Source organism: Tachypleus tridentatus, chromosome 6 (assembly GCF_004210375.1).
Source record: "Tachypleus tridentatus isolate NWPU-2018 chromosome 6, ASM421037v1, whole genome shotgun sequence".
NCBI lineage: Eukaryota > Metazoa > Arthropoda > Merostomata > Xiphosura > Limulidae > Tachypleus > Tachypleus tridentatus.
The window spans coordinates 50,857,516-50,884,478 of record NC_134830.1 but is presented as its reverse complement, the minus strand read 5'-3'; the positions used below and the strand labels follow the sequence as shown (position 1 = coordinate 50,884,478).

The 26,963-nt window shown below is 33.1% G+C and overlaps 1 protein-coding gene across 9 annotated transcripts in view; it reads left to right on the top strand.

The window, feature by feature from the left end:
* The window catches only part of LOC143252468 (reticulophagy regulator 3-like), a 55,417-nt gene extending 28,454 nt beyond the window's left edge, over nt 1-26,963 (top strand). For 7 of the 9 annotated variants that reach the window (XM_076504648.1, XM_076504646.1, XM_076504647.1 and 4 more), the window contains 7 exons: nt 2,404-2,510; nt 4,005-4,035; nt 6,382-6,508; nt 6,802-6,886; nt 11,986-12,105; nt 17,759-17,962; nt 21,843-26,963. In XM_076504648.1, coding sequence (XP_076360763.1) covers nt 4,028-4,035; nt 6,382-6,508; nt 6,802-6,886; nt 11,986-12,105; nt 17,759-17,962; nt 21,843-22,345 — 1,047 coding nt within the window. In that variant the 5' untranslated portion in view covers nt 2,404-2,510; nt 4,005-4,027 and the 3' untranslated portion in view covers nt 22,346-26,963. The remainder of the gene's footprint in view (nt 1-2,403; nt 2,511-4,004; nt 4,036-6,381; nt 6,509-6,801; nt 6,887-11,985; nt 12,106-17,758; nt 17,963-21,842) is intronic. The other 2 variants (XM_076504640.1, XM_076504644.1) reach the window with 2 other exon arrangements.

The following is a 26,963-nucleotide window of genomic DNA, read 5'->3' as shown; positions in this document are numbered from 1 at the left end:
CAACTTCTTTTATTCTGCTTTCTCTCTTAACATTGTAAACTAGGTGTCAACATTGGTTTTATGCATTTTCTGTTTTTCAATGCTGCTTTGTTTTACCTTTATTTCCTTTTATGTATTTTACTGCATTTAATTTACTTTTACCTTTTTACTGGACGTTTGGCAGAGATAGCCTAGCAGCTTTGTGCCATAAAACATGAAATCAATCAATCAATCAATTATGGTTAACAATTTTGTTGAAAGGTTTCACTTGGACAGTATATTGAGAAAAGGTGTTAGACTGCTGAATAATGGTTAATATTATGGCTTCCCTGCTCGTTTTGCGTGTGATATGACACTGATGTTCTCAATCTTGTATTCTGCTACCATGACTAGAAAACAGTGATTGTTTTATAATGGCAACTTAAATATTTGTTTCATATTGATGTTTAAAGTTTGCCAATTTTTGATACGTTTCATTTCTTTGAGAGATCTTGAATAACTCAACCTTGAACTTTAACTATTAACCATTCAGTCAGAGAACACAGAATAATTGCATTTTGAGTTGAATATGCAAATAATACAATTTATTTTTCTGTTAAATAACTACAAGCTTATGAAGTTTATTTGTGCCACACAAGGAAAACATTATGGTTTTAAAACTTATGGAATTTATGATGCAAAAATCAGAAGCTTAAATTTTGGAGTGTATTTGTGATACAGAATTTCGTAGTCATGAAATCAACTAATCCATTAGTTGATATTAAACATTTATAAATACAGAAGAAACTATAGAATAATTTTAAGTTCTCACACAGTTTGACAACAACTGATACCTAACATTATTCATCAATCATTATTAATTGTCAGACAGTTTGACAACAACTGATACCTAACATTATTCATCAATCATTATTAATTGTCAGACAGTTTGACAACATATGGTACCTAACATTGATTAATAATCATTATTAATTGTCAGACAGTTTGACAACATGTGGTACCTAACATTGATTAATAATCATTATTAATTCTCACACAGTTTGACAACATCTGATGCCTAACATTAATTATCACATAGTTTGATGACATCTTATGCTTAACATTAATCATCTGAGAGTATTAATTAGTTTTGTGCACCCCAGTGACATAGTGGTTTCAGCTTTAAATGTTAAAAATTGTGTGTCAGTGCTGGTTGTGAGCACATCACAGATAGATACTGTGTAGTTTTTGCTTTAGAACAAACAAACAGATTTTTTATTTTGTTTAATTATTCTTTTATATTTGTCATTTTAGTAAATCATCTATGGTTACTGTACCATTTCAGGCACATTTTGTTTTTGTATATTTCAGTAGGAACCAGTCATGGCTATAGTTAGCACTGAAATCAGCAAACTCTCATTCTTTGTTAAAATTGGAAATGAAGGGTTAATGCACAATATCATTTTCCACCCCGATGGAAAAGGTACACAATATATATGTGCTTGTTGATGTTTTGGACTCCAGGATGCTGCCCACTCTAGCTACAGCCATGGGGCTAATATTTTATTTTTTTCTTATGACAAAACAATATTACAGATATCTTACTGAAATGTCTTTATGTATGATTACAAGTTTTCTGTGAGATTTGTGGAATAGCTTATTGTTGTAAGCTACATTGTAGCTAGGGAGCACATAACACCAAGAATCTAGCAACTTATCAAGTACCTAAATAAGGGTACAATGTATAAATACAAGTTATCAGTGAAGAAAGAAGATTGTAAATTATCTATGGAAAAGTTACTGAGAATTCAGTGTGTATGAAAGGTAGAATATAGTTGATCAGTAAGTTAGTCAGGCATGTATTAATAATTGACTAGATTAGAACTTATAATGCTAAAAATTAGGTTTACATATCCATGGTGAGCAGATTTCAGATAAGCAACCCAATGTGTAGCTTTGTGATTAACATAAATCAAACCATAGACCTTAAATTAAAGAATCTATTGAATGAAAAATCTACAACCAAGAGAAGAAACAACCAATTAAAGAAACTGGTTTTAACACATGCATGTGTCCTCTTCAGTTGAGAGAAAAGTATTTAAAAATAAAAAAATATTCAGCAATTAGTAATTGAAGAAATATTAAAGAAATGTTAATGCACCATTCAAGATTAAAATTGTATCTAGGAGTTAGCTATAAATTTTGGTGGAATACTATAATAATATAAAGTGTTTTCATACAAATATACTTTACAAATAAGTCATTGTTAATCCTCTACTAAGGACAATATGTATTGGTTATCTCATGTTTGAGTTTTTTTATTCTAATAAAGAGATGAAATTAAGTGTGAAATCAGAAACTGTTTATATGAAAGACTGAAGTAAATGTAAACAGTTTTCCTGAAAATAACCTTCAGATACATTTGTATAACTTTTCTTTTCACAGGTTTGTATATTTTCATTGTGCAGACTTCTACTTCCTGATAGTTCTCAGTACTTTGATAGTATTTCTCTATAAATCTTGGGTGGATTGGATCTGGCCTGAGATAAGGGGTGAGTATTGACTAGTTGTTTTCTGTCTAATATGTAACTAACTGGATGGATTTGAACTGACTTGAGATTTGAGGTAAGCAATTGGTAATTTGTTTTCTATCTGGTATGAAACTAACTTTGTGAATTGGATCTGGCCTCAGATATGAAGTAAGCAATTGATAATTTGTTTTCTCTCTGGTGTGAAACTGAGTGGATTGATAATGATATGAGACTGCTTTGAACATTAATGTTGTTTTTATTTCCATCTTGCTTTAGAACCATCTCTGTTTAAAAACTAGGTGAATGTTGATCTTGTGTGGGGGTGAAAATGAACTGTTTCATAATTGTTTCTACCTAGTTTTAAGAATTGTAGCTCTGTTAAAGACTGAAAGAATTGGGTCCAGTATGAGATGTTTGTTTTCATCTTGTTTTGAAAATATAGTTTTGTTTAAAAGTCACTTGGATAGCGAGTACAATTAGAAACAAACCTTGTTTGATCCAAGACAACTTGCACTTAAGTTAGAACTATCAGCTGTGTGTAAAGTGAAACTAAGTGTTGCTTGAGAGTTTTTGTATTTAATCACTTGTCATTTGGGTTATTCACTGATTGATGTATATTTTGTTAACTTGCACTTTTTTTTTTATGGGATTGAGTTGATAATATTTTATTTGTCCCTACACAAATGGAGCCATTCAGCTTTTCAGCAAAACACTTGGAATTATAAAGCTTACATAGGTTTCTTCATTACAAATATATGTACTCCTTTGAATGTTTGGGTTTTATGACAAGATAAAATGTGTGTTGTAATGCTTAGCAGTTTAAATGATCACTCAAGTCCAATTCTTAATTAGTTGTTTTTTAATTAGTGGTTACTGGTTGATAAGTGTTACAGCTGCTAATCTGCTGCCATCTTTAGGAAACTTACAGTGGACAATACATCAGCCTTCCGAACAAAAAAAAACCAGGACTGAAACTTGGTAACTACCACCACATAATAGAGTCCTTCATAAGACTTTTCTGAAGATGGCAGTAGCAAAAACGTAAAATAGAAACTAGTTAGTAATTAGTACCTAGAAATAAAAAGAACCTAGCTAATTAACAATTATGCTTGAGTGAACATACAAAACTATGAAGCATATCAAGGTTCAACATCCAATCACCGTGATCTTTCTGTAAGAAATCTCACTAAAATAACACATTGTAGTCTTGTCTCACTAAAGTTATTTGAACATGTGAAGCATTCCCATATAACTTGGAGTTTATTGAATATTTAAACCTTGGCAAACTCTGTTACTCTTTACTTGGCTTAATTATACATAATATTATAGTTGATGTAGGTTTCAACAGATGTTACCTGTAATGTTTCTTTTCATTTTGAAAACAAATATGCTTGCCGCTTTCAAATCTTACAGAATGAAACAGTTTTCTGTGAATCATTGTTAAATGGACATTGTTTTATTTATCATATTATTAAACAACAATGTTGTTTAGGTATAAATTTTCTTCTCTTTTAGTTGCTCCTCCAGAAAACGAAGATATGGAAGAGTAAGTGTCAGTTAAACCAAACAGTCTTGACTGTCAGTAAGAAGGATATGGCTAGAGAATAATGTGATCTTGCAGTAAAAGTAGTAGCATTACCTGTAGTTATGTAGCTTAAGCTACTATGTGTGATGTTTCAGTAGTTTGAATAATTGATTTTCTTGTGTACATTTTTATGACTGAATTTTGTTAGAGATAGAAAATAGTGTTAAATACAATGTGATATTCTTGTGACCAGGTTTATTGTAATTATTATTTTTAAAAATGTGATAATATATTTATGGTGCAGCACTTGGTTCTAGTGTCAAAATTATGACTCCACTCATTTGTTCTTTTCATTTTTAATTCTATCTTGCAAACATTTATTGAACAGTAACAAGTTAAGAACTAGGTGGCCTCAAATCTAGAAGGGCAATGATGAACTGTAATTTTTTATATATAATTCTCTATTCTCCTAAAGTGTATGATGTGGTTAGAACACTTTCTAAAAGTTGTTTTTAAACTGATGCTTGTCTCATATGAAATCACTATTATTGGAGGTTAAGACAGACAGATGGTGCATCCCCACCGCAATGTGAGTCCCACTTCTTCAGTCACCTCCAAAACCTAGGATACATTTTATAATCCCATGTTGTAGCTTGTACCCCAGGATCTTTTTAAAAATATGCAGTGTATTTTGTTTAATTTTAATGTGTTTTGTTTATGGCTTAAAAAATTATGGTTATAATATAATTAATCAGAGGTTGGGATTTGCTGTTTTTAATGCAGTCCTTCCTCATGAGTTTATTTACTTATTTAACTTCACTTAAATGTAATTATATATATATATATATATTAATTATTATTTTTACAAACTGTATGGAAAGAAAACAGTTAGTAAAATGAGATAAAAAATAAATTGGGCAAAAGTTTAATAAAAGAAATGTTTCAAAACTAGACAGTATGAAGAAAAATTAAATGTATAATAATATTAGGATGAAGTCAGTAATTGAAAAACAAATAATAAAAGCATGGATAAAAAAAAAAGAGTTGAATGCTAGGAGAAGAAAGATATGGAAGTATAGGATTGTACAGAGTCAACAAGTCAATTGATACATGCAAGTTAGAAAGGAAAAATTCCCTATTTGGAGCACATAATTAGATCTCAGATTACATTAAAGGAAGGCAGAGTATTGTGAGGTTTAAATTAATGGCAGCAAGACTGGTTTTATAACATTATTAAATGGATTAGAGGTATGAAGGTATTAAAGTTGGTTTAGGCAGTGAGGAGTAGAGAACAATGTAGTTACTTCTGAGGAGGATGCCACAGTGATAGATTGGTTTAGAAGAATGACTAGAGAAGAAATAAAACTAAGAAAGAAGTTAAATTAGTAAGTCAAGTATTATTAGGAGGAAGACGAAACCACTAAAAGAAAATAAGGAGTGATTGAAAGAAGAAAAAGTAAAATATTAGTAGATGAGAAAATTAAAATCATAATAAAGGGAAGTTTGTAGAAGAAATCAAAGTTGGTAAACACAAGTTTGGTCAAATTAGGCATTGCTAGAAAAGGAAGACAATGAGAAATTGAAAGTTTACAAAGAACAAATAGGTAGTGAAACTGTAGTAAAAGGAAGGTTGTGGTAGACACTTAAAGAGGAAGGAAAGACTGTAATTAGTGGAGCTGTAGTGGAAGAAAACTAGTAAAAGAATGTATCTTAAAAGTCATTGTTGTGTTCAACACTAGAATGTGCTATCTTGAAGTTGTTGTGTTAGAAATAAAAACAAACAGTTTATAATTATTTGTCAAACAAATTTTGAAAAGCAAGCCTAAAAGTAGCATTTGTTGTAAAAGCTAAAATAACAAATATGAATACTTGGATCTGATAATTAGAAATATAAAATTGTCTTTGTTCATTCCTAAACTTGTTCACTAATGCAACAAAAACACAGTAATTTTGTTGATTGTTCCTGTTTCTGTTCCATAAAGATTTTATGTTAACAGAATTCATTAGTTTGTTAAGGTGAATATGCCTGTTTCATGGAATCTTTTAAAAAGAATAAATTAATAAGCTGAAATGCAAGACATTTATGTGAGTAAAGTAAATCTTTCTGGCAAGTTTTATAGTAGAGTCATCTAGTGATACAGCAAAAAGTCGACAGACATGCAACACTTAAAACTGAGTTTCGATTGACAAGGCACACATAGCAACTTTGTGTTTAACTTCAAACAAACAATTTATGGTAAGAAATTGTATGAAAAATACTACTCTACATTTTTAAACATAGTTAGTTTTTCTTCAAACAGAAGTGAAATTCAGTTTCAGGTTTTGTCAGTATCTATGAATGAATGGATTTTTTTTTTTAATTTCTAGATGGACGCCTATTCATCCACAGGTTTACAGTGTTCCTGAACTGAGTCAGCTTGTTAATGACTGCTGGTCAGCATGCGAAGCATGGCGACAGTGGTACTGGCAGTTAAGACAAGACTGTCCTGGTGTGGTAAGCTTTAATAGATTAATTATGCTCACATTACTTTTGTTTAGAGTTTGAGTAATTTTCAACTTCTAGTACAAGTTTCTTTTTTAAGTCAAATTTTTGAAGTAACATTTGTAATGTTGTCAATACTGACTGACTGCTCTATAACAAGATGTTCTAAAATATTGGAGAGTATCAGAAGTGTCTTGTAATTTATCTCTCTCTTATTGTTGAGATCCTCCAGTTATCTTGTAAAAACTAATACATGTCGTATTTCTATAATTTTGACTTTGCCATGTTTATTTCTTTTATAATAGTTCTGTATCCTGACCTGCAGTGTATTGACTGGCTTAGCCTTCATTGGCCACATCTTCCCAGGAGTGGTCATTATGTACACTGTTGGTAGGTTGCATGATAAATAAACAAATTTATTTGTTTGATGTTTGCTCGCATATATATAGATTAATATATTCATTTGTATGTTATTCTTTTTTACAATTGTATATAAGATTATCTTCATGAAGTTACTAGTTGGCAAAAAGAAACGTAACAAAACTAACTATAATTTTATAATATTAATCAGTTCCTTTTAGGAAATACTTTTCATAAAACAGGTACTTGGTAATAAAATATTCTTCTTGTAAGAGTGTTGTCTGATTGAGAAGAAAATGTAATACTATTTCTAATGACACTGCTATTTGGGAGATTTATTAATACTTCCATTACAAATCATGAGTCTGAAAAGCCACAAGTGCACTGAAGAATCAAGAAGCCTTATGTTACAACTAGAAACAGATATAATGATGGAGTTACAGAACATTATTCTAGAGACATTTCACAGCACAAGTCATTCATTACAAAACAGCCAAATGGATGTTAGTACAGCTTGGAGAAGTTTAACAAGACTAGTAATTCATTACAAAACTGCCAAATGGATGTTAGTAGAACCTGGAGAGGTTTCACAGGACTATTCATTCATTACAAAACTGCCAAATGGATGTTAGTAGAACCTGGAGAGGTTTCACAGGACTATTCATTCATTACAAAACTGCTAAATGGATGTTAGTAGAACCTGGAGAGGTTTCACAGGACTATTCATTCATTACAAAACTGCTAAATTGGATGTTAGTAGAACCTGGAGAGGTTTCACAAGACTATTCATTCATTACAAAACTGCTAAATTGGATGTTAGTAGAACCTGGAGAGGTTTCACAAGACTATTCATTCATTACAAAACTGCTAAATTGGATGTTAGTAGAACCTGGAGAGGTTTCACAAGACTATTCATTCATTACAAAACTGCTAAATTGGATGTTAGTAGAACCTGGAGAGGTTTCACAAGACTATTCATTCATTACAAAACTGCTAAATTGGATGTTAGTAGAACCTGGAGAGGTTTCACAGGACTATTCATTCATTACAAAACTGCTAAATTGGATGTTAGTAGAGCCTGGAGAGGTTTCACAGGACTATTCATTCATTACAAAACTGCTAAATTGGATGTTAGTAGAGCCTGGAGAGGTTTCACAGGACTATTCATTCATTACAAAACTGCTAAATTGGATGTTAGTAGAACCTGGAGAGGTTTCACAGGACTATTCATTCATTACAAAACTGCTAAATTGGATGTTAGTAGAGCCTGGAGAGGTTTCACAGGACTATTCATTCATTACAAAACTGCTAAATTGGATGTTAGTAGAACCTGGAGAGGTTTCACAAGACTATTCATTCATTACAAAACTGCTAAATTGGATGTTAGTAGAACCTGGAGAGGTTTCACAAGACTATTCATTCATTACAAAACTGCTAAATTGGATGTTAGTAGAACCTGGAGAGGTTTCACAGGACTATTCATTCATTACAAAACTGCTAAATTGGATGTTAGTAGAGCCTGGAGAGGTTTCACAGGACTATTCATTCATTACAAAACTGCTAAATTGGATGTTAGTAGAGCCTGGAGAGGTTTCACAGGACTATTCATTCATTACAAAACTGCTAAATTGGATGTTAGTAGAACCTGGAGAGGTTTCACAGGACTATTCATTCATTACAAAACTGCCAAATGGATGTTAGTAGAGCCTGGAGAGGTTTCACAGGACTATTCATTCATTACAAAACTGCTAAATTGGATGTTAGTAGAGCCTGGAGAGGTTTCACAGGACTATTCATTCATTACAAAACTGCCAAATGGATGTTAGTAGAGCCTGGAGAGGTTTCACAGGACTATTCATTCATTACAAAACTGCTAAATTGGATGTTAGTAGAGCCTGGAGAGGTTTCACAGGACTATTCATTCATTACAAAACTGCTAAATTGGATGTTAGTAGAGCCTGGAGAGGTTTCACAGGACTATTCATTCATTACAAAACTGCTAAATTGGATGTTAGTAGAACCTGGAGAGGTTTCACAGGACTATTCATTCATTACAAAACTGCCAAATGGATGTTAGTAGAGCCTGGAGAGGTTTCACAGGACTATTCATTCATTACAAAACTGCTAAATTGGATGTTAGTAGAGCCTGGAGAGGTTTCACAGGACTATTCATTCATTACAAAACTGCTAAATTGGATGTTAGTAGAGCCTGGAGAGGTTTCACAGGACTATTCATTCATTACAAAACTGGTAAATTGGATGTTAGTAGAACCTGGAGAGGTTTCACAGGACTATTCATTCATTACAAAACTGCTAAATTGGATGTTAGTAGAACCTGGAGAGGTTTCACAGGACTATTCATTCATTACAAAACTGCTAAATTGGATGTTAGTAGAACCTGGAGAGGTTTCACAAGACTATTCATTCATTACAAAACTGCTAAATTGGATGTTAGTAGAACCTGGAGAGGTTTCACAAGACTATTCATTCATTACAAAACTGCTAAATTGGATGTTAGTAGAGCCTGGAGAGGTTTCACAGGACTATTCATTCATTACAAAACTGCTAAATTGGATGTTAGTAGAGCCTGGAGAGGTTTCACAGGACTATTCATTCATTACAAAACTGCTAAATTGGATGTTAGTAGAGCCTGGAGAGGTTTCACAGGACTATTCATTCATTACAAAACTGCTAAATTGGATGTTAGTAGAACCTGGAGAGGTTTCACAGGACTATTCATTCATTACAAAACTGCTAAATTGGATGATTGTGGAGCTTTTCATCTAAAAAAATATCTCAAGACATTCGTGCAAGAATTAAAAGATTCATTTCCTAAAAGAGGAAAAGGGTAAAGAAATGTCAGGATTTATAAAGAAGGAAATATGATATGAATGACATGACAGATCTTTGAAACAGTATTTCTCAAACATCATGATAATGTTAAGGATTTATCCATACCTCAAGGATTATTCTTGATGGTAAAAAGGATGAAGAACACATTTTTATCAAGAGTGTACCAAAACAGACTAAATACACTGCTATATCTGTACACAGATGACTTGTTAGAATCACTTGAAAATAAACATATAATAAATGTATTTACAACAAAAAGAGTCAAGAAGACAATAGCATAATCAACTACACATGACATGACTAGCTATCAATGATGGGTATGCTACTTGAGTACTGGTGTGATCTGAGCATGTGTTTGTGTGTGTAAGTGTGCAAGTTTTTGAGTTTATATGTACATTGTACCCTTCTGTCTGTTTTTTGTTGTCCAAATGGATGTTTTGTGTATGTTAAAATACCACTTTTAAACAACTAATATTGCTCAGTAACTTGTCATACATGTTTATGGATATTGTTTATTAACTTGTAGACAAGTCTTAGAGGTCACTAGATCAGCTAAACTATACTCATTTGTTGTTATTAATATACAACAGTCAAGACCAGTATGAATGTTATCACCCAAAGATCAACTGAAATGTGTTGATTTGTTGATATTTATATACTATAATCAAGACCAGTATGAATGTTATCACCCATAGATCAACTGAAATGTATTGATTTGTTGAAATTTATATACTATAATCAAGACCAGTATGAATGTTATCACCCAAAGTTCAACTGAAATGTATTGATTTGTTAATATTTATATACTATAATCAAGACCAGTATGAATGTTATCACCCATAGATCAACTGAAATGTATTGATTTGTTGATATTTATATACTATAATCAAGACCAGTATGAATGTTATCACCCATAGATCAACTGAAATGTATTGATTTGTTGATATTTATATACTATAATCAAGACCAGTATGAATGTTATCACCCATAGATCAACTGAAATGTATTGATTTGTTGAAATTTATATACTATAATCAAGACCAGTATGAATGTTATCACCCAAAGTTCAACTGAAATGTATTGATTTGTTAATATTTATATATTATAATCAAGACCAGTATGAATGTTATCACACATAGATCAACTGAAATGTATTGATTTGTTGTTGTTTATGTACTACACATACAAGACCAGTATGAAATTTTTCATCCATAGATCAACTAAACTATATTTGACTTGTTGATGTTTGCATACTACATTCAGTGTTATCACCCATAGATCAACTAAACTATATTTGATTTGTTGATGTTTGCATACTACATACAGTGTTATCACCCATAGATCAACTAAACTATATTTGATTTGTTGATGTTTGCATACTACATACAGTGTTATCACCCATAGATCAACTAAACTATATTTGATTTGTTGATGTTTGCATACTACATACAGTGTTATCACCTATAGATCAACTAAACTATATTTGATTTGTTGATGTTTGCATACTACATTCAGTGTTATCACCCATAGATCAACTAAACTATATTTGATTTGTTGATGTTTGCATACTACATTCAGTGTTATCACCCATAGATCAACTAAACTATATTTGATTTGTTGATGTTTGCATACTACATTCAGTGTTATCACCCATAGATCAACTAAACTATATTTGATTTGTTGATGTTTGCATACTACATACAGTGTTATCACCCATAGATCAACTAAACTATATTTGATTTGTTGATGTTTGCATACTACATACAGTGTTATCACCCATAGATCAACTAAACTATATTTGATTTGTTGATGTTTGCATACTACATACAGTGTTATCACCCATAGATCAACTAAACTATATTTGATTTGTTGATGTTTGCATACTACATACAATGTTGTGACCCATAGATCAACTAAACTATATTTGATTAGTTGTTGTTTATATGCTATTCACAGTATTATCACTAAGGTTCATACTTGTATTATGATGTTGTAGAAAAATAAATAATTAAATTCATTGTTTTATAAAATGAAAAATTATAATAAAGTTAAGAATTTTGGGTTTTTCTTAAAAAACATTAAAAATAAATCTTTTTTTAACATTTCAAAGCTACAGTTTTATTTAATTTTCTAAACATAACATTTGATTTACGTAACCTGTAGAAAGCTCTTACTACCTCGTACATGCTGTGTGCGCAAGAAAGCACGTATTCTTTTGTGATTGAAATTATATTTTTTGAAGTTTTGTTGTGCAAACAAGTTTTGTTTTTTAACAGTGATGACCGTATGTCTTGCTCCGGGTCTCACACTTCATGTAATTCCCTTGTCCTGGAAGGAGAGAGCGAGGGACATTGTCACCATGATAACCAGTAATGTTCCAAACATGCAATGCTCAGGTAACAGTAAGTTTTATGAAATGTTTGTAGACAAATAACTAAGGAGAATATTGACTCTACAAAAAGTGTGGCTTATCTCATGGTTCAACACCTGTTTTTGAGGGCTTTGTAACTTGCAACAACCAGTGTTTTGTTTATGAGGTAGCTCTGACAATATCACTAATTGTTTCCATGTTATTAAACAAGAATAATGTAGGTATATACACAGACTAAACACAAATAAACTTGATACTGTTTTGTTACATTTATCCTGTACTGAATTTTCAGGTTGTGCATACCAGTTCTTTTAATAGTTTTCACTTGTGATAAGTGTGTAATGAACATATTTTTACATAAAAGGCATGACAATCGTGAGATTATAAATGAGTGAAACTTTTTTTGTTGGATGTTGGTAACAAATGATTGGTATATCTGTGTTGTTGGGTTACATTTATTTTGTTGTAATTGTCAAAAACATGAAAGGATTTACTCTGAGGTTGAATGTTAGCTTTTGCCCAATTATAGGTGGGCTCATCACATGCTCGCTTCAAACGTTGGTGAAAACGTATAAACAGACATAATCTGTATCTACTTCATACTTAACTTGTGAAGCACATTTAAACAGAAATGATCTGTGTCTACTTCAGACTAATCTTCTGAAGCATATAAACAGACATGATCTTATCTACTTCAAACTTATCTTCTGAACCACATAAACAGACATGATCTGTATCTACTTCAGACTTATCTTGTGAAGTACTTGTAAACAGATATGATCTATATATACTTCAGACTTATCTTGTGAAGAACATGTAGACAGACATTATCTGTATATACTTCAGACTTATCTTGTGAAGCACATGTAAACAAACACGATCTCCCCTAGGTGTGGATTTCTGTACGTGGTGAGGGGACCTCCCAGGGAAGGTTCTGTTCTTTCTGGTTACCTCCTCTGGGATCTAAACATCCACCCACGTGTTTGCCGTGCGTGGCGATCCGTGAAGGGGAGGAGAGGATCCTGGTGGTTGAGGGGTCCAACCGTAACACACTACTTTGGCCTTGTATTCCTGTAGACGAGTGGCCTTGGGGTGTCCCCCTTGGGTTAATCGGCTGGTTCACTTGGGCAAGAGTCAACCAAGTACGAGTGTTGGAAGTTCTCAACAGGTGTTATGGACATTGTGTCTGATGCTGGTGTTTGGGTATTGTGCTCACGAAACCCTGGCGTTGCTGCAATGTCCTTGCATGACATTGTAGTGCGTACCCTTGTAGGGCTCCATGGTGGGTTGGTACCGAAATTTTCCTTTTTTCCTATGGATTTTCCAACAAAAAATTAAATAAAATAGTGAAAAAAACAGTCAATAGGTAAATGACCACGTCTTTGAAGACTCTGAGCAGCAATCTTCAACATCTGTAACACACGTACCTCATTTTCTTATATTACATTCTCTTTCAGAAAAACCTTTAGGGCAAATGTCCCCCTTTTTTATTCAGAAGGGACTAGAGAGTCTTGCTGGCTCTCCAAAGTCAGTAAAGAAGCTTTGATCTGGAGACATATTGGTTGAAACATTCACATCCCAACACAGTGAACTCCTCTTAAATTCAAAGGCAATTGGGGATATACCTATTGAGGTTACCTTCATGCTACCTTGAATTCATCACAAGGAGTTATTGTTGAAAGGGATTTGAAGAACGTTCCCGAGTCAGAGATTCTCGCTGGTCTCTCCACTCAAGGAGTTTCTGCAGTGATGCTCATTTCTACTCGCAAAGATGGAGTTAAAATGCTGACAGATATCCTCGTTTTGATATTTACATCACCACGTGCACCTGCCACCCACCATCAAGGCAGGTTATCTAATATGCAGGGTACAGACGTACATTCCAAACCCTCTTCGATGTTTCCAATGTCAGAGGTTCAGCCACTCAAAGACGTCCTATCGTGGTTCCCTGACATGTGCTCCTTGTGGTGGCAAGGACCACGATGCCTATGAGTGTGACACGGACCCACATTGTGTCAACTGCAATGGTTCTCACCCTTCCTACTTTCGTTCTTGCCCAAAATGGTTGGAGGAAAAAGAGGTGCAGCATTTGAAAACGACTCATAACATTAGTTATCCTGAGGCTTGGAAATTGCTGTCTGCCACTTCATCTCGGACATGTGCTGCTGCACTTCGTTCCACAACTGCAGTTGGAGTGTAGACAGATCTCTCTGTGCCTCCAAGAGAATCGTTTTCAAAACAAATGAAAAGCCTTTTGACCTCCATGGTTAAAAAGGTTGATGAATTGACTTCTACACCAATCTCTGTTCCTCCCATACATTCCAACAAACCTCAAGATCCACATCCTTTGGTTTCAAATACAGGCATTTTTTTTTATACATCTTTTTCTTCCACCCCAAGATGAAAAACAATCATTCGTTTGCATCCTCAGTCACTGGAATCCCCTTCCAACAACAAAGACCTGCCCAGTCAACCCAGGGCAGGATCCATGGAGGTCGAGAGACCTCCTCCAAGTAAGGACAGTAAGGAAAAAGACATGATCATAAACAGAATGGTTGTCTAGCCACTTCGCCTACCCTTCATTAAAAATGGCCACCTTGATACAATGGAACTGTCGAGGCTTATGTTCTAATCTGGATGATATCAAAACACTGATTGCTTCCTACCATCCTGTATGTCTTTTTTTACAAGAAACGTTTCTAAAACCTGCTGATACAGTCACCATTTGGCAGTTTTCTCTGTACAGAAATGACAGGCTGTGTGATGGACGAGTACATGGAGGGGTGGCACTATTCGTTGATCAGAATGTGCTCATCCTGTCTTTGTCACTCACCATATCCTTGGAGGCCATAGCCATCCGTGTTTCCTTGGGTCACACCATCACTGTTTGTTCTCTCTACCTGACCTCTGAAGAGACATATGATCAATCATACCTTGATGCTCTCGTTGAAGAGTTGTCGTCTCCCTTTCTAATCCTGGGGGACTTTAATGGACATCATCCCCTCTGGGGAAGTGCTGTTATTGATAGGAGGGGTCTCTTTGTAGAGCGTATGCTCTCTGATCACAATCTTTCTTTTTTCAGTACTGGCTCTTCCACTTATTTTCATGCACCTAGTCAGTCCTTTACTGCTATTGATCTCTTGGTTTGCTCCCCTTCATTATTCTCCCATTTTTCATGGAAGGTTGACAATAATCCACTAGGCAGTGATCATTTTCCTATACTTTTGAGAGAGACTGGACGTGGTCGATGCCATCCTACCCGCGTGCCCCTGTGTAAGCTGGATCAGGCAGACTGGTCCACTTTCACTGCTCTTGCAGAACTTGATCCTGCCATCATGAATCAGCCATCAATAGACGACTGTGTGGCAGCGGTAATGTACTGTATTATACAAGCAGCTGCTCAGTGTATTCCTAAAACCTTGACACATTTTCCATGATATCCTTGTCAGCGGTGGAATCCTGCCTGCCACATGGCACAGAAGGTTCAAAAACGGACCTGGATACTTTCTGTAGATATACTACACTTTTGAACCCCATCCCTTTCCAACGGGCCCGTGCATATGCTAGGTGGGTAAGACGTCAAAGCCAGAAGGAATCTTGAATTAAGTTAACAACTAGCATATCTTCTACCACCAGTTCCAAGGTCATATGGAACAGGATTCGAATGGTCAGTGGGCAATACAATTCTGTCCCCCACTTGATCTTACTCTCTGATGGCCAAGAGGTAGCTGATGTCTGGAGCATCGCCGATACTCTAGGTGAAAGCTTTTGTCAAGTATCTAGCACTTCTGCTTGTTCCTCCACCTTCTTGGCCATCGAGACTCGAGCAGAGCGTTCACCTCTTTCCTTTCGAACTGACTGTCTTTTTGACTATAATTGTTCCTTTACACTGGTGGAACTGAAAATGGCCCTTCATCGGTCTGGCAGTACATCTGTTGGACCTGATGATGTACACTATGACATGCTGCGCTATCTCTCTCCTGCTTCTCTTGATATTCTTCTAATTGTTTTTAACTGGATCTGGCAGGAGAATGTTTTTCCTGATGTCTGGCACCAGGCTATTATCTTACCTTTCTCTAAGCTTAGGAAAGATTCCAAGATTCCTTCAAACTACCATCCAATTGCTTTGACGAGCTGTCTCTGTAAGACCTTAGAGAGGATGGTTAACGTTCATCTTGTTTGGTTCTTCGAATCAAGCAACCTCCTCTCGCCCACCCAGTATAGGTTCTGACAACAGCACTCCACCACAGATCAACGTTGGTATTCGTGGGAACGAGCTTGCAGACACAACAGCTAAATCTATCTACTTTGGCACTATCACCATTATGTCTATTTTGTACATGGACTATGGTCCTCTATTTAAGGCTCGGCTCCGTCCCAGCTGGCAGTCCACTTGGAGTGAGTAACACAACAACAAGCTTTTCTAAATAAAACCCTGTATTGGGCTTTAGCCGTCTAGCTTCCTTAAGGTTCGGAAGTTGTTCTAATTAGGCTATGCATTGGTCACAGTTTTTTAACTCATTGTTTTCTTTTATCTGGAACTGTTGCACCAGTGTGTAGTTTGTGTAACACTCAAATCACTGTAAGCCACGTTTTACTTTCTTGCCATCGTTATGACTCTCAACGACGGCACTATTTTAAACATGTTTTGTCCCAGGGTTTGTCCATAACATTGGACAGTGTTATTGGTGACAGTGACTCTGTCCACCTTGATAAAGATTTTAGGTTTTTAATGACCATTAATCTTTTTAATTTCATTTAAGTGTTTGATATTTATTCATTACACCTTTTTATTGTGGTTCCCTTTTACGAGTCTCAATCTCTCTAGTTCAATTTGAAATTGGAAAATGTCCAGAACATTAAATAACTCGACACCAAGACTGGAAAGACCAACTTCAGATTACTAACACTGCTGTTTGAACTACCAGTTAGTCGTCCTGGCAAGTTGTTATTACAATTTTGCTACATGTCTTTTAACACTTTTATTACTTTACCTTTTGGTACTGGCCATAATAACATGTAACCCAGAACCAGGACTGGAAAGACCAACTTCAGGTGACTGATGGTGGTTCTTGTACTTACCTGTTAGTCTTCCTGGCGGGTTATGGTCATTACCATTCTGCTACAGGAAGTCCTTTACAACTTCTCTTACTGTAGTTTCTCTCCTAACATTGTAGACTGGATGTCAACATTGGTTTTATGCTACTTATGTTTTTCAATGATGTTTTGTTTTACCCTCATTTCCTTTTATGTATTTTATTACGTTTAATTTATTTTTACCTTTTCACCGGACGTCTGGTGCAGATAGCCTAGCTGCTTTGTGCCACAAAACACGAAATCAATCAACCAACCAACTAAACACGATCTGTATTTAATCTGGGTACATTTATTTGCTCATTTGTGAGCAACTTAAGTATTGCACAATTAAAAATGTATTTTAATAGTTGATAAATGATTGCTGTCACATGTATGATTTATGCATAGCTTACACAATTTGAAATTACTCTAATTTCATTTTTAATGCATAAGTTAGTTTGTTTTCTCCTTAATAAAATAGAAATGATAAAAGTTTTTATTTAAGACTGAAAGGTTTAAATTTTACCAAAACATTCTTTCATGAAATGTGGATTTACTTTTATTCAATATAAGATGTTTTTTGTTGTTTGATCTTTCTACAGATGCTGAACATGAGAAGTTACCAGAAACTGTTGAGACTGACAGTGAGCTGGACGAGTTTTTACCGCACTTTCCAAAAGAGTGTCTCAACAGAGAACTTAGTTTGACAGAAGATAGAGCTCAAGAAGATATTGCTAGCGAACAAGGAAAGGCAGAATCATTACCCTTGGTGTCAGAATCATTCACAGAGTCTGTGGTTTCAGAAGGTAAAAAAACAATACAAAGTGCATTTATGCTTAGTTCTAGTTACAGACTTAATGTGATGTTTCCCAGTTTTATTTAAACTTGACAGGTTGTTAGGGTAAACAAGGTGTATTAGAATACATTCTAAAACAATTTCATATAAACAAAAAGTTGTTTAATCTTCCTGATAGAGACTTAACTCTATTAGATATCTCTACCTAAATGTTTGTCAAACTGATTTTTACTGTATTAGAGATCATTAACTAAACTTTCATTAAACTGACTTTCACTGTATTAGATATCATTAACTAAACTTTCATTAAACTGATTTTTACTGTATTAGATATCATTAACTAAACTTTCATTAAACTGACTTTCACTGTATTAACTAAACTTTCATTAAACTGACTTTCACTATATTAACTAAACTTTCATTAAACTGGCTTTCACTATATTAGATGTCATTAACTAAAATTTATTAACACTTTCATTATGTTTCATTATAATATACACAAATTCTTATACAGATTTGCAGATGTTAAGTATTTGCACTATAACTTTTGATACAGAATGTGTATTTTTTTAGAATTTGGTAGACTTTTAATAAAGATCACAAGTATTTTGTACACAGAAAATCAGATTTATTGATGAAATATTTTTACCAAAGATTTTTTTTTTGAAAATAGAATCTGTTTTATTACCAGACTGAGTGCAAAGTGATTTCATGTTATGATTGAGAAAACTATTCTTTGTCCCAAAATTCCCGAATATTATTTGTGTAATCTGTAAAACGTCCTGAATACATTTCAAACATTTGTTTTCAATGAGACTTTATATGTTATGTTATGTTTTATACTTTAACTATGTTGGGTTTGTCACATAAACAACTTCATAACCATCATAAAGAAATTAGGAAATAAATATGAATTATGCTTTTTTCTGCTATAATGACTGTTTATTATAACAGGAAAATATAAATGTTTGGTCTAAGTAGCTTATGTCTCGTAACACAATATATGAACACATATTTATTATTTTTTATTATTTTAAGCCTCCAGTCATGCTTAGCTAACATTACCCAAATTGCATTGATGTTGGTGCATATGCACTTATGTTATGTATCCAGTAATATAAAACTGACCTTTAGTCTTCCCCATCTTGACTGTGTGTTAGTGAACTAGTATTTTGTAATGTACAGTCACATTCCTATTACACTATGTAACACAAATTTTGTTCCTGGATAATATGTGTTATTTCTTAATTGTGTATATTGTAAAAGTACATAAAATGGCCATTATTCGCTTCAAACTTTGATTTTGTGACCTGGAGAATGAAAGTTAAAAATTAACCTATTTACTATGTAAAAACGGGCAAATTTGCACATTTTCATTTACATAAGGTCTGAATAAAACAACATATTAATCAAGATTTATATGTATTTATACTAAAGTTATGCGAAAATGTTTAGAAGTGAGTAGTTTTTTGAGATTTGCAACTGTAATGTAAATCACTTTCATGTATCAGCCCCAAAATATAGCCTACCATCATGTTTTTGTTATACGCTTCTTGGTAGCGGCATTCAAAATCCAGTATATCTTGGCAGAAGCACTCAACTTGCTTCTCTGAGTATGCTCCCATGTTCTCCTTGAATTTATCAAGATGAACATCAAGGATATGGACTTTCAGAGACATCCTGCAGCCCATTTTGCCATGGTTCTTCTCCAGAGCAATCAGTTCCACATAATTTTCGGCCTTGTGATTGCCCAAGAAGCCCTGAACCACTGCGACAAAGCTGCCCCAAGCTTTCTTTTCCTTCCTACTGAGCTACTAGGGGAATTCTGTGCATTCCAGGATATTTATTTGTGTTCCAACGAAGACACCAGTTTTGACCTTTGCCTCAGATAGCTTAGGGAAGAAGTCTCAAAGGTACTTGAAGGGTGCAGACTTCTTAACAAGAGCTGTGGCAAATTGTTTCATAAGACCCAATTTTGTGTGCAATGGTGGGAACAACACCTTCTGGAGATCCACTAGTGGCTCACACTTGACATTGTGCCTCCCCACAGAGAACTCAGTTCTTTGTGGCCAGTGCTTCCTGTTGTAGTGCACTGTAGTGCTGTCCCAAAGGGAAAGATAACAGGGAAATTTGGTTAAGCCTCCTTGGAGACCCATTAGGAATGCCACCATTTTGAAATCTCCAATAATCTCCCAGCCATACTCATCATACTTCAAGGCTTCTAGCAAGGTCTTAACGCTGTTGTATTCCTCTTTGAGGTGCACCGAATGAGCCAGGGAAAGAGATGGATACTTATTCCTGTTATGGAGCAGCACAGCTTTGAGGCTTCTGGATGAGCTATCAATGAAAACACACTACTTGTTTAGGTTACAGGCAATTCCAATTGCCTCACACAGACCAGATACATAGTGGCAGAAACAGAACCCATCTTGATGAGTGAAGAAGCTTGAAAAATGTTGGTGAAGCTTCCGCTGACTTGTGACTTGCACACTTTCATCTAACAAATCCCACTCTTTGAGCCTAGATATCAAAAGCTCAGCATTTGACTTTCTTAGATCTGGAATATTCTGGAAAATGGGTAGATTTGAAAATTTCATTACCCAGGTCACAAAAGCAAAGTTTGAAAAGAAAAATAGGTCTTTTACATTTACTTTAGACATAAGCAGTTGTGAAATAACACTTTCTGCCCAGGAACAAGGAAAAGTAAAAATTTTGCTTCATAGGGTTATTATACATTATATATGTATATAGATTATTACTATATAAAAATAAAGTATTAAACTTATTTTTCTTAAAATACAGAATAATAAATTAAGAAATAAAGCAAACAATTATCTCTTTTAACTATGACCTTTGAACTTGGTTGCTGCTAGACATAAATTGCTAAGCTTTTAAAATTTCACATGTGGAGGATATCAAGCAAAATTTTTTTTAGGTTTTATTCATACAGTTGAATAATCTAAACTACTTTAGTAACTATACTGATACCACAGAATTCCATTATAATTTATTAAAACTTAGTAACTAAGCTGTATTTAGGGCTAAAAAAGTATGAAACTTTGAGCAGACTAAAGACACAACCTACTTTCTTGAAATCGTGGTTGGATAGAACATGGTAACCTTTTCATAGATTAAAATGGCTGAGAAAACCATCTAAGCTGTCAAATGGTTATTCACATGTCATTTTCTGGCATAATTGTACATAAGGGACCATTTCAAAAAATTGAAAGAGGTGAACAGGACCATTGTGTTTGATTCAGTACATGAGCCATGTCTCAGCTAAATAAAAAGATGCGAGGTTCTCATTTCATATTCTAGCTTGTCAATATCAGTAATTTTAGTTTCTAATTTGTACAAAACTGTAGACTTAGTATTTTGACATCACATCTAATTTTAACCAGTATTGCATTCAATATACCACATGATTTACTAAAATCTATATTGAGATGTGTTCTTTTAATATTTACTTTTAAATTGAGAAATTAACTCGTATGTAATATTAAAATTTGAATTATAATTTACAATTTGACTCCAAACTTACTGACATAAATTCATAAAAAATAATAGTTTAATAAAATTTAGAATGCAAGTCAACAAATGCTATGTCATGGCTTTTGATCCACAGCCTATAGTGAAAACGTTAAACTGACTTTCACTGTATTAGATGTAATTAACGAAATTTTTCTTAAACGTACTTTCACTCTATCAGATGCCTTTACCTAAATTTTTGTTAAACTGACTTTCACTGTATTAGATATCATTAACTAGATTTTTTTACTAGTTATCTCTTTAAATAAACATGGTTTAATATTCCTATTTACTGAAAGTATGCATTTGCCACTTTTTAAACATATTTTTATGTTATGGAGTGTGTGATGTTTTTATTTCAGAAGAAACTTCATTATATCAAGGTCTCGAGTCTTTTCCTGATGTTCAAGAAGAGAGTGGAGACGAATTACAAGCACATATATCATTGGAGCCTCAACAGAACACTCCAACACCAGCAGAAAACAATGGAGATTCAATTCACTTTCACTCCTCTCATTTTAAACAAGAATTTTCTGAATCAGAAGATGAGGAAGGGTTATTTAGCCAAAGATTTGCTGTTTCAGACTCTGTGGAACATAGTCATATTTTAACAACTCCACCTTCTAACCTTAAAACCCTAGTACTTGATACAAGCGAACAAGAAGAAAGTGTTGAAGGAGCAATCACCTGTGTATTTCCAGATGGTCAACAGGCACAAAATGTTGATTCTTCCAGACTTCCCTCTGATCAAGTCACTGTTGAGAGCACTGTGCATGCGTCACGTCTTCAGCGAGATGCCTCACAAAACAGTGATATTAATATTGATGAATATGAAATAGTTTCAGAATCAGAAATCAGTTCTTGATTTCAGTAAAACTGTGCATTTCTGATAAATGTTTTTAATGGTATTGACAAAGTGAAATTATTTCCTTTTTAGATTTTTGTTAGAATTGCCACTAAATGCCATAATTTGTTTGTGGGACATGTGTATATCCATTGTATAATCATAGGCTATTAGTAAGATATTTGGTTTGTTTAAACAAGTCTTGCTTTTCTTTAGTGTCAGGACTGTATGTTAATTGTGTTAGGGCTGTATAATTGTAATTAGCTAAGCATATTTTTGTGAAATTTGATTTTTACCTCTTGTTAAAAATATAGTTATAGAGTTTTTTTAATTAAGTTAAAGTTTTTAATCATATAATTTTCATATTTTATTGTTAATTTTTATTTTGTTATTTATGAAAACCCTCAATAAGTTAATATCGAGTTTTATGCCAGATTTTCCCTACTTTTCAAGTTAGACTGTTTAATAGTGAAACATATTTTTATAATTACAGGCAATTCCATTTTCATTCACGTTTCAAATAAAGTACATTAGATTTTGTTTAATGTTTTTCTTTTGTCTCTTCTTTCAGTAACACAAAAACGTATTTAGTTGTTTCTTTTTCTAAAAAAAGGTATAAGGTAATTTTGTTCATTTCATGACATACAGTAGTGTGGAATAACTATGACTGACTGATGTAAGTATTGTTAGAACCTTGTAATGTAATGGAATATAGTGTGGAATAACTGTCACTGACTAATGTAAGTATTGTTAAAACCCTGTCATGCATTGGAATAATTAATTATCTTCAATATTAAATCAGAGAAAAAACAACAAAAAACTTTTCAATGTACATTCAAGACTGTATATTCTACTGTTGTTCAGTGAAAATGTAAGTAACATGACAAAAAATCATTGTTTGGTGTTGATATTATTTAGATATAAAGTTGCTCTGAATGATGATAATATTAAATATTGAATGTAAACATTTTATTTTGTAACTTATTTTTATTGAACCAAGTTTAGGACTTGTGTAATCCTTACTTGGACAGTGTTTGTTTTCTTTAAATTAGCTTTTCAAGTAATTGCCACGATTAAGCTTCCATTTGTAGATCCAGGTTATAATATTCAGAAACTCTAAGTCTGTAGAAACAGAAATTTTCATAACATTGTAATGTAACCATTCATTGGTTAGTTTTCAGATAAACATCTTTTCTTGTTTCCTTCCAGAGGATGGTAACACAGGTTATTAAGATCAGGTAGGAACTGCATAAACCATCAGGGTACAGGGTTTGTTTTCTATTTGTCAGGTAATTAAACAATATAAAATAATTTTATGGTATGTTTGGTGAGGCTAAATGGTGGTTACATAGCTTAAATCTGATCACCACTTGTTCTCATTACTAAATGCAAAAGCTTGATCCTTAATTTTCCCATAAAACTACACAGAAAGCTATCTGTGCATAGCCATAGCAAATTTTCACCTAATAAACAAAGCAAAGGCAGTTAGTTTTGGGTGACCAGGTTTCCAAGTCCTAAAAGTGGGATAAACTTGTATGTTGATGTCTTAAAACTGTAACTTTGCTTTTATGGAAAACTATATGTAACATCAAGTGAAGAAATATTTTCAATTATGTAACTGCATTTATTTCTCTGATTGAAATTTCTTGAGCAACTTCTTGTGGCTCAAGAGCTTACCATAACATTATGAGCAACTGTCATTCATATTCCGGCTAAGTCAGTGGTTGGTGATTTAATATGTGAATGTTAACCAACAACAGAATCTGTCATTGTTTTATGTTCTGTCTTCTCTTTCTTTGTTTTGGCACAAACTACTTTCTCAGTAATGTTGATACATAATACATGCTGCAACCTGATGGATAGCCAACATCAGAGGAAGCAGCAAAGCTATACTGAGTCATATTATAGTTTCCCTACTTGTTAAAAAAAATGCATGTGTTGATTCATGGTTGTTTAAAAGTATTGAAAAGTTACAGATTAGTAATAGAAAGTTAAAATAAGGTCACTGGAATGTCTGGTCACCCTAAACTAGTTGACAGCATCCACTGTTAATTCTTCATGAAGTCTTAGCTGACCAGTTAGTGGAATTTGACCATCATTCTTATAACTCACCAACAGCCCAAAGTTCAGAGAATGATTTTACAAAAATGAGCTCTGAACCATTAATCCTCAGGTGCACAATTCAAGTATGTTTAACAACTAAATCATTTTCTGTTTACAGCAGATTTTAGTTGATATAAGGATGTTGATGAAGATGTTTAAAAAACAAAGTCATCAAAACTTATCATTAAGAATAAGTGAACAAGTGATCATATGTAAATAATATTTTTATGTGGTTTATGATCAGACATAAATGTTTAATGTTACTTAGTAAAGTGAAAATAAGTAAATCTTTTGCTGTAATTTAATAACTGTGATATTTGTTTATTATAATTGGCTGTAGAGTGGACACGTTAGAGTTCCGATTGTTCCACAGAATTTAGATTGGACTGACTTCGTTAAAAGTTATAGCAGGCTGTGGTATTTGGTGATTCAGAACTGAAGACAGTGTGCAGCAAATGTAACATCAGTTTACATCTTTGTGTTAGCTTATCTTAGCATCTACAAATTAATTATTTAATCTTTTCCATAACTGTTTTTGGTGTATTCAAGTATGTCAAATAAGTTAAGAAAAAATAATTTGAATTATTTCCAAACAAATTTGATGCTTTCTTTCTTTACTCCAAACTTTCTTAGGTTATAAACTGTTGATGACAAAATACAACAAATGTTTCTGAATTATTTCATTTTAATATCAATAAAGAATCTCATTACTGAAAGTAAACTTTGTTAATGCTTTACTTACTACATTTTATTTTTCTAGACAAAATAGATTTATGTAATTATGTCACTTTGGTGTTAATTCACAGAGAAACATTAAAAATAAGACTACAGTTCAGACCTGCACACAACACTAAGTGAAAAATTGTTTTTATGAATTTGATTTAATAGCAGGAATGTTGTTTTATCTAGAGAACTGGAACAAAATACAAGATTATTCCAATTTAATATTTTTTGTACTTAGATTTAATCATGGTTTGAGTTACCAATAAAACATGCACTAGGTACATAATATAATTTTATACAAAACACCTGTTATAAATTTTAGGCTTAACTTGGTCCACCTTCCTGAAACTTTATATGAATCTAGTCAACTCAAAAATTCATCACAGTATGATAATTCTGTAATTTAACCAAGAATATTTCTTACAAAAGCACTTATTGATTATAAAACTATGAAATATTTATATTTCACATACTTATTCCCACTTTGCCAATAAGAGAAACTAGGTTTAGTTTTGCATATAAAACAACTTTAAAGAAAAGGATTTGTTCAGCAAATGTTTAAAAAAAATTCTACATGTGTAGAATAACCATTATCAACTAAATTTACAAGTCTTGACTTCACTAACCACAAACATTCTGGGATTGTACATCTGACAAAATTGATAGTAATTACCCTTCAGTTAGTTTACACCATAACAATAGTGGTTCATGTAATTAATGATTTAAATATCATCCAGATCAGTGCTATATCTGTCATGTTCTAGCCAGCCTGATGAACCTTAGTACTGGGCAGAAGGCCCTGGATACGGCAGATGTAGCGTGGTTTATGTATTCTTCTTTACTTTCATACAGGTTTCTAGAAATAACATATTTCTATTGGATTCTAACTGGTTATAACTAGTCTTCCTACTGAAACATCCATTCGTATAAAGGAAATAGCATGTAATCACTCTAGTTTTAATAAACTGTAATCATGTCAGTATGATCATTTACTTTTTTCCATTTTAGTTGTAATTTGATTCATGTTTTTTAACCAATTGTTCACTTATGTAACCCATTTCTGCACTGAAACATTTATACAAATTATACAAGAGTAATACACTAATTCCAAATTGTTGTCAGGTTGTTAGTACTGTCATTTTATGACAGTATACAAAGTACCAAGTCATTATAAGTAACATATCATGTGACTTAACCAGAAGAAATAAGTGTGTAATAGCTGGTATCTTGAAATTTGTTGGTAACTTTTCACTGTTCTGTAAAATCATGAGGTCCTTAGCACATTTTTAGGGTAGGGGCAGCACATATGTAAATATTCTTTTATTTTCCTCATAGTGGAAAAAGCAATGCTTTAAAAAATATATATTTATTTCAATAAATACTGTAAAATACTTTGATACTTGATTTTTTTTTTCCCCATAGAACATCCAACAATGAAAGTTAGGTTCTTCATTGGTTGTTATTTATATAATTAGATGAGGTAAGGCTTTGAGAAGATATATTTAAGAAACCTTGTTATGAAGGATAATACTTGGTGGAGACACAAAATCATGCATTACATGCATGATTTTATCTTCGTATTGTAACGTGTAAATAGATTAGCATCAATATTCCCAAACAAATCAACTTCATTGTTAAATGTTTTGATTAAAAATATTTGGCTAGCTTTATATAATGTCAGTTGTTGCTTGTTTGGATATTGAAATGTTTATACTTAAATATTTTTCGTTATGTGAATTTTGTGTACATTAATTTAGTTTTAACATTTTTAATGGTCTTGTAGAAAATAGTTTAAAATAAATGTTTACTGTGA